This window comes from Panthera tigris, chromosome A2, assembly GCF_018350195.1.
Source record: "Panthera tigris isolate Pti1 chromosome A2, P.tigris_Pti1_mat1.1, whole genome shotgun sequence".
NCBI classification, from domain to species: Eukaryota; Metazoa; Chordata; class Mammalia; order Carnivora; family Felidae; genus Panthera; species Panthera tigris.
Window position 1 is genome coordinate 7,620,046 of NC_056661.1, and position 8,659 is coordinate 7,628,704.

At 53.2% G+C, this 8,659-nt stretch overlaps 1 protein-coding gene across 1 annotated transcript; it reads left to right on the forward strand.

Moving 5' to 3' along the window:
* The first annotated feature begins 219 nt into the window (after positions 1 to 219).
* On the forward strand, positions 220 to 8,026 carry LOC122235440 (putative protein C3P1). Its single transcript, XM_042974930.1, is given in 11 exon segments — positions 220 to 521; positions 822 to 907; positions 1,012 to 1,151; positions 1,388 to 1,486; positions 2,562 to 2,682; positions 4,149 to 4,224; positions 4,652 to 4,708; positions 4,710 to 4,794; positions 7,574 to 7,705; positions 7,869 to 7,932; positions 7,935 to 8,026. Coding segments are annotated over 11 exon segments (1,113 nt in total). The 5' UTR covers positions 220 to 360.
* The last annotated feature ends 633 nt before the right edge of the window (positions 8,027 to 8,659 follow it).

Sequence of the window (8,659 nt, forward strand, 5' to 3'; positions counted from 1 at the left end):
TGTGCATGGCATCGAGGCGGATGGGTTCCAGCTTCCTCCGGTCCCGCTCAACCCTTCCTCTGTCCCCCTAACTCTGGCCCACAGGGAACAAGCTCAAGATGGAGCTGGACGAAAGTGCCGTGAGGCGGGGCTCCTGGAGAGCCCGGCGGGGCTGGCGTATGAGGAGAGGACCTGCCTGAGACCCTGACTTGGGAGGCCCCGGAGGAACAGCTGCTTTGGGGGACATGTGAGGAGGTCATGGCCGGAGGCAGGGGGCTGGGGCTTGCTTGAGGGGCACGAAGTGTCATGGGACAAGTCAAGGGATGATATGGGCCATGCGGGAATGGGGTGGGAGGACCCCACTGAGGAGTCTGGCGGGCCATGGGACAGACACGTGGGAGAGACGCTGCCCCACATCTACCCCCCGCAGCCGATGAAGACGACGACTTTGGTGACATCTTCATGGAGGACCAGCCTGTCCGGACCTTGTTCCCTGAGAGTTGGCTCTGGAAGAAGTTTACACTGCCAAAAAGTAAGTCAGGGTAGGACCACAGCCTCCACGCCAGCATCTGGTTCCTGGTCCTTCCGTGCATCGGTGGGTGCCAATCAGAGCCAGTGTCCCCAGTGGTGACATTGAGCTCTCAGTATAGTCCCATGACAGGCACCTCCCTGTATGATGATACAAATCTGACGGTTCCTCCCAAAAGATGACCTTCTAGTGATGGTGGTCTCCAATGGGGTGACCCACTGGCCCCTGGACAGTGACCCTCCCAATGCAGAGGCTCTGTCCAGGCAGCACGAACTCACTGATGTCCACCCCCGACCCCTGCCACTTTCAGAAGCCTCTCCTACAACAGCACCCTTGTGACTGTGCCAGATTCCATCACCACGTGGCAGTTTGTGGCTGTCAGCCTCAAGGCTGGACAAGGTGACCCCACAAGCCCAGCGCCGAGGAGTTGGGAGAACGGTGGCCCTGCTCAGCCCTGGGACAGCTGGCCTCTGCTTAATGCCAACGTACTCCCTTGGCTGTAGGTCTCTGCGTCTCAGATCCCTCTGAGCTGACAGTTATGAAATCGTTCTTGGTGGATCTCAAGTTGCCCTCCTCCGTGGTCAGGGATGAGCAGGTCCAGATCCAAGCCGTGCTGTACAATTTCAGGAGCCGCCAGGTCAAGGTGAAGCCTGAGCCCTCCCCTGCCCACAGACCGTCTGTCAGTGTATTTTATAAAGGGGCTGGAGTGTGTCCATCATTCAAAGGGGCCAGCGAGGTGGTTGCCCTTTTGAAAAGCTTCTGAGGTATTTTTCTCACAGAAAATGCACAATCACCCCAGCAAACGGCTGCTATCATTGCTTTTCAATGGGAGGAAATTGAGGCACAAAGAGGTTAAGGGGCTTTCCTGAGGCCACACAGCACATCAGTGTCAGGCTTGAGACTGGCAAAGTGGATGTGGAGGCCAGGGTTGTGGGCTATGGGGTCGAGGACCACGTGAAGAAGACACTCCTGGTCAAGGTAATGGGTGCCCCCACCCCTGTTATTAGTGCAGACAGTGGGGCTTCCCCTGGACCCAGGCTATGATCACAGGACAGACAGACGCCTGGGTGGCTCAGTCGGTTGAGCACCCGACTCCGGTTCAGGTCATGATCTCACAGCCTGTGGGTTCGAGCCCCACGTCGGGCTCTGTGCTGACAGCTCAGAGCCTGGAGCCTGCTCCGGATTCTGTGTCTCCCTCTCTCTCTGACCCTCCCCTGCTTGCGCTCTGTCTCTCTCTCTCTCTCAAAAACAAATAAACATTAAAACAAATGTTATTTTAAAAAGCAACCAGGCCTCTTCAATGCGAGTGAGGTGCAAGGGAATGAATTTGAAAGTTCAGTCACCCAGCCCCCACTTTGGGACTTTGTTGTCAGACTTGGGCTCAAGCTTTGTCTCTGCCGTGTGACCTTGGACAACTTACTCAACTTTTCTGAGCCTTCGTGTCCTCATTTGCACGATGGGAATAATCATCACTCCCAGGAAGAATCAGAGAGCTGGGAAAATTATTTATATTTCACATAAAAAAATTATTTATATTTAGATTTCACAACTGGGTGGCTCAGTCAGTTAAGCGTCCGGCTTCAGCTCAGGCCATGATCTCACCGTTCATGGGCTCAAGCCCCGCGTCGGAGTCTGTGCTGACAGCTCAGAGCCTGGAGCCTCCTTCAGATTCTGTGTCTCCCTCTCTGTGCCCCTTCTCCGCTCACGCTCTGTCTCTCAAAAATAAACTTAAAAAAAATTAGCAACTCATTGAGCTGTTAGAACAACCATATGAGGTAGGCACCTTTTATGTATGAGAAAACCGAGGCACAGAGAAGTTAAGTAATTTGCCCAAGGCCACACAGCTAGGACACAGAAGGGTTGGGATTTGAACCCAGGTATTTGGGATCCAAAGTCTGTGCTCTTTATAGCTAACCAATGCCTCTTCCTACTGTCATTGTGATTGTCATTATTACTATCATTGCTGTTGTTTTTAACTTGCTTCGTCATTGTGTCTCACAGGCAGGAGGGCAGATACAGCAAATATCCCACAGCATCCTTCTGAACCCCCAAGGTTTGTGGGTGGGGGCATGTGGGATCCTGGGGCCACACCAGGATGGAGGGAGGGGCTGAAAGACAGGACTTTTTGAGCAAGGTGCCCAATACAGAGGCAGAAATGTTTGTCAGCGTCCAAGGTGCTTAGGACAGAGGTGACTCCTAGGTGAGGGGGTGGGAGACCAGGGAGCTGGGTCCGCCCCGGCCTGCCCAGGCACAGGGAAAGGATGGGATGTCCGTGTGGGGTCCTCAGGGAGCCATGGCGGCTTAGGTCATTCCTGAGATGACTCTGCCCACCAGACAGGTGACATCCTTGGTGAGACAATCCTGGGCACCCTGACACCTAAAAGAACGCGGAGGCTGCTGAGGGTCCCGACTGGTTGCCCTGAGCAGACGCTGAGCTCCTTGGCACCTGTGATCATCCTGACCCGCTTTTTGGAAGCCGCCGGCCAGTGGGGCAAGGTTGGAGTGGAACTCAGGGACAAGGTGATAGAGGACATCATCAGCGGTGAGACTGGGTTCCCTCCTGGGACCGCAGTGAGAGTGGGACTCTCTGGAAGGGTGGCTGGGGGCACCCCCAGGGCTGGGGGCGGTCCCATGGGACTCTCCCAGACAAGAACATTCATACTCTGACTCAACTCCCAGACTATACCCTGTTACCAAGTCCCCCAGGTGACCCCCAACAGTGACCCCCACATTACTCCTTCATTTGGACCCCTCTTCCAGGCTATAGCCTGACATAGACACCCTGCTTTACCCCGAAGCAGCCACCCCCAGATTATACCCAGTCACTGTCCTAGGTTACACCCAATCAATGCCACGCCTTGGGTTGCACCCCTAGGGAACGCCAAGCAGAAAACTCCAGAATAATCCCAGGCGGTGGTCTCCCCGTTACACCTTCCCAGGTTATAGCCAAACTTCCCAGGTAACAACTAGAGATTCACGTGCCTGCTTATACCCAGACAGAGACCCTCACGTTAGTTTGGGCACTGACCTCTCTTCCCAGTTACGCTCAGACACCAACTCTCCAACCAGGTGCTCTCAACAATAACCCTCAGGTAACACCCAGACACTGTCACCCCCAAAGTCACACCCAAACCATAAGCCCCCAAGCAACCTTCAGGTAATACTCAAGTAGCAGTGTTCACAATGCATCCGAGAGGCGCCCTTCCAAGATGACACCCAGGGGTAGACTCCCCTAAGCTACAAAGACACGGTGACACCCCTAGTTTATAGCCAAGAAACAGCCCCCGAGGAAACCCCCAGGTAGTGGCCCCCAGGGTACCCCTTTTCCTGTGTTTCACCTTCCACAATCCCTCTGACAATTCCCAGTCACACCCTTCCCCAGAGTACCCCGATGGGGCGATTTCCCAGGTTCCTCCCAGATAACACAGCACACTGGCTCCCACGGTCGCACCTGGGCCCTGCGGCCACCTCCTGATACACCTAGACAAGTCCCCTTGTATGGTTACATCTAGATGTGATGCACCCCCAAGTCACACCCATACCTTGCCCCCCCCAGATCATGCCTGACAACTGACCCCCCTTCATAGCCACACCCAAATGCCAAATCTTCCCGAAAGTTCTCCGCCACGTGTTTCTCCAGGTTACACCCGGATGCTGACCCACCGGAGTGCAGACGGCACCTACCACACCAGCAAGGGAAACCCGGGAGGCACCTGGTAAGGACGAGGAGGTTGGGAGTCCTGCCGGCACCGTCCTGAATGAAGCTCGGGGACCAGCCTGCGGCTTGATGACCCCAGGAGCACCCATACCACAGGTCTTGGGGCAGGCAGCCTTCGGGCCAGAGCTATTGCTACTTGGGTATTCCCTGAAGGTTACCTGGGAGTCTACGGTGTAGGGGTCACTTTGGGGGCGACAGTGTCTGAGTGTTACTTGAAGGTTATTGTTGAACAGAGAGCTGGTGTCTGAATGTCAGAGAGAAAGGTTGTTAATGTCCGTGCTGCAGACCTCGGGAACAGCGAAGGAAGGGTCAGACTGGAGCAGTGGGGTCCATTGTGCAGACTCCCCCTGGTGTAGAGGCCCCTGTCCTAGAATCCCCTTGGTTGTGATTCCCAGTCATCACCCGCCCCGCCTCCCCCCCGACAGGCTCACGAGCTACGTGTTCCGGGTCTTTGCCCTGCTCTACTCCACCATGACAACCCGTGTCTCTCTGTGCCACTGACAACTGGATCATCACCCAGAGGCAGGCGGAAGATGGGCACTTCTTGGGGAAGGGCCCTGTAATCGTGGTGCCCACTGCCCCCCTGCCTGGGCTGCTCCAATAAAACCCAGGGCTCTGTGCACTGATAGGCAAATCTCAGGCCCCCGACCTGTTTATGGGTAAAACGAGAACAGGAAAAAGCCAGGGCCCGGCACCCAGCCTCACGTCCCTCTGCTCTGGACCACCCTGCGCTCCGTTACAATGTCCAAGAGGCTGGGCATATCTGGGACGCCATCTCTCTCTCACCCCCACTTGCAGTAGGCTCTACTTGCTGGCTGTCTTCGCTCTGGGCTTGGGCCTCTGCAGCTCCCCAGCCAACACACCCATCCCTACCAGGAGTACCTCCACATCAGCCTCCAGAAGTAGCTTTCAAACAGCCTGGGATGTCTCGTGCCTGCTCAAACACCTTCCATGGCTCCCAAGTGTCTATGACAACATCTCTCTATTATATCCTCTCTTCTGTATCTCCTCCCAAGCCTTACCCCTCACTACTCCCCGATCACAGATCCCTTTGCTTATGAGACCCTCTCTGCACGGAATAGCCACACTCCATCCCCTTTCTTTTCTTTGCCTGGCCAAATTCTGTTTTCTCTTTAGACTTAGCTCAGACCCACCTCCTCCAGGAGTCTTCCTTGAATACCAGCCCTGTGCCTGTCTCTATTATCGTACCTATGACAGTAGGGTTATCATTCAGTCACTCAACAGATATTTACCCAGCAACTGCTGTGTTCCAACCACGCTTTGTACTAGACACAGGGGAGATGTGGCGGTAAACAAGACATTTACAGCCTCTTCCTTGTAGTACTCACAAGCTGGGGTGTGGGAGGAAGACAGAAATTCACCAAATAATTATAACTGGTGATTGTTTAAATCACAATTGTGCTAAGTTCCATGGGAAAGAAATACCAGGAGAGGGGTCATTTCTGGTCAGGGAAACCAGCAAAAGGAAGTGACAACCAAGCAGCAAGCTGATGAAGGAACACAGTTGGTGGGAGAAGAATGGCAAAGAGAGTGCCAGGCAAAAGGAGCAGCACGTGCAAAGGCCCTGAGGCTCTGGCACGTTTGAGGAAAAGGAAGGGAACAGAACCCAAAGTTGGGGAAGGGGATAGCTTGTCCTGAGGCCTGAGAAGGAGGAGAGATGCCAGGCCCTGAAACCCACAGGGTCTTGGGGGGCCTTAGGATTTGAAATAGTCTGTTCAGAGTTTGCTTTCCCTGCTCTGTGAGCCCTTCCAGGGAGGTGAGCAGATCTGGTTTATCACAGTTGGCAAATGTTTGCTGAATAAAACTCTGGGTGAATGCAGGAACTCAGCAAAGACAGATTGCGTCCCCAGATGAAACGGGGAGTTAGGGAGCGTGGAGGCCTGTGTGAGCAGGAGCCAGATGCTGTACAGGAAGGTGGTACAGAGAAGGGTTACACAGGTTTCACAGGCTCACAGATGAGAGTTTCTTTCCACCAGCAAACATTTCTCAGGCACCTGCAGTGTGCTGGGCACTGCTTTAAACACCGAGGACCTGGGGCAAACAAAATAAACAAAAATCTCTGCTCTCATGGTGTGGCGATAAGCATGATAGACACCTAAACGACATGACTTGTTAAAAGTGATATGGGGAAAGATGCGGGGGAGGGGGAACCAAGGTGGTGGGGCGGTAATTTGGAAGGCTTCACGAAAAGATGATATTTTTATGGACCTGAGGAGGTGAGGAGGTGAGGGAGCAAGTCATGTGGACAATTAGGAAAACAGTGTTCCAAGCAGAGGGAACAGCAGGTGCAAAGGCCCTGAGACTGGAAGTGCCCAATATGTTTGAGGAATAGTGAGGAGTCCCCTGTGGCTGGGACAGAATGAGCAGCAGGAGAGAAGGAGGAGGAGAAGTTGAGGGAGGGGACGGGACAGATTGCACAGGGCCTTTTGGGCTGCAGGGAGGACTTGAGATTTTCCTCCAAGTGAGATGGGAGCCATGGAAGGTTCCAAACTGAGGAGGGACACAATCTGATTCAAGAGTTCACAGACTTCTTTGGCCACTGTGGGGTGGGAATTAATTCCCTGGGACTCCTGTAAAAAGTACCACAAACTGGATGGCTCCAAACAACAGAAATGTATTCATTTTGTCACAGTTCTGAAGACCAGAAGTCCCAGATCAAGGCATCAGCAGGGCCATGCTCTTTCTGAAGGCTCTAGGGGAGAATGCTTCCTTGTCTCTTCTGGCTTGATGGCTTCTGGCAGTCCTTAGCATTCCTTGACCGGTAGCTGCAACCCTCCCACCTCTGTCCATCCTTCTTTTTGTGTGTTCTTCATATGGCCTTCTTATAAGTACACTAATCCTTGGATAGGGCCCACTCTGATAAGTATGACGTCTTCTTAGCTTAACCAATTACATCTGCAAAGACCCCATTTCCAAGTAAGATCATATTCTGAGGTTCTGAGTGGACATGAATTTTTTTCAGGGGAGGGAGGGACACTATTCAACCCAGGACAGATGCTGAAGGTAGACCTAGCAGACTAAAGAGGAACTCACACCTTAAGTCAGTCATTTACCACCAATGGGGAGACCACCTCTCTGACCACCGCTTTCCTTATCAGGAAAATGGAGCTGCTGAAAGAGTGCTCTGAGATAGCGTAGAGTTTAGTGCATCACCTTCCGTGGCTGTTGGCTTTGGCTCATAATGCAGACCCCCACACAGGCAGATTTCTGGGTGGTTCCTCCTCCTCCTCTCTCCCCATCCTGCTTCCAGCATCCTCCAGCCCAGAGCCGAGCACCTGGGAGTTTGTCAAGGTCATGCGGGAGAGGTTGGGGAAAGCCTCTCCAAGACACTGGGGATCATGGGTGTGATCCTGCGTCCACAGGATGGCTACCGAGGCTCTGAAGCAGACATATCTCTCACAGCTCTTGTCCTGATTGCCCTAGATGAGGGAAAGGAACTGTGCAGCCGAAAGATACAGGTAAGACCCAAAGAGGAGGTCAGGCTCTGCAGAGTCCTCTATACCCTCTGCCCACAGGAAGTTCCCCCATCCTGATGTCCCTCTCAGTGCGTCCCTGTCTTCTAACTCCTAGACCCCTCTCCTCCAATCTCTCCCATCTAGTTTCTTCTCTCTGACCTTCCAGAATTTGACCGCCAGCATGGAGCAGGCCCGTAGCTTCCTGGAGAAACGGCTTCCCCAAATTCAGACAACTTTGCAGTAGCCATAGTCTCCTATGCTCTGGCCCTCACTGAGAACCCCCGAGCCAATGATCGCCTGGACAGCTTTGCCAGCCGTAGTTGAGTGTGGGCCACTTCTTAATCAACTGTGTGTTAACCACAGTCATGGGGGGCAGGGGGAGGGAGATTGTGTGATTTAAATCCAGCAATGTGTGATGAATCCCTTAGCGTTTACTGAGCATCTATGGCGTGCCACCCCTTGAGCTCAGACGCCAAGAAACCAGGGTGAACAAGATTAATATGGTCCTTGCTCTCAAAGATCCCACCTTCCCTGAGGAAAAGAAAACAAAGACAAACAGATCAATAAAGAACTACAAATTGATACAAGCACTGAGATGATAACATGCAGGATGGGTGGGAGAGATGATGAGAGGAGAGGGGTATGGATTGGAGAACTGGGAACCGGCTCTGTGAAAAGGGCCTGTGTGAAAGGCCAAGGACGTTCCAAGCTAAGAGAATGGCATGTGCAAATACCCTGAACTGGGAAAATGCTGGACGCGGTCAAGGATAGAAAGGTCATAACATGTGGTTAACTGTGCATTCCATGGCCGCACCTATCTCATCTCCAAGGGCCCTTATCCCATCCTCTCCATTACTCGAGTCAAGAGGAATGGAGTTAGAAAACCTTGCTTGCAGTGGGACTGGTGGAACCTGGAAAAGCTTCTCTTAACCTTAATTTCCACATCTCTAAATAGCG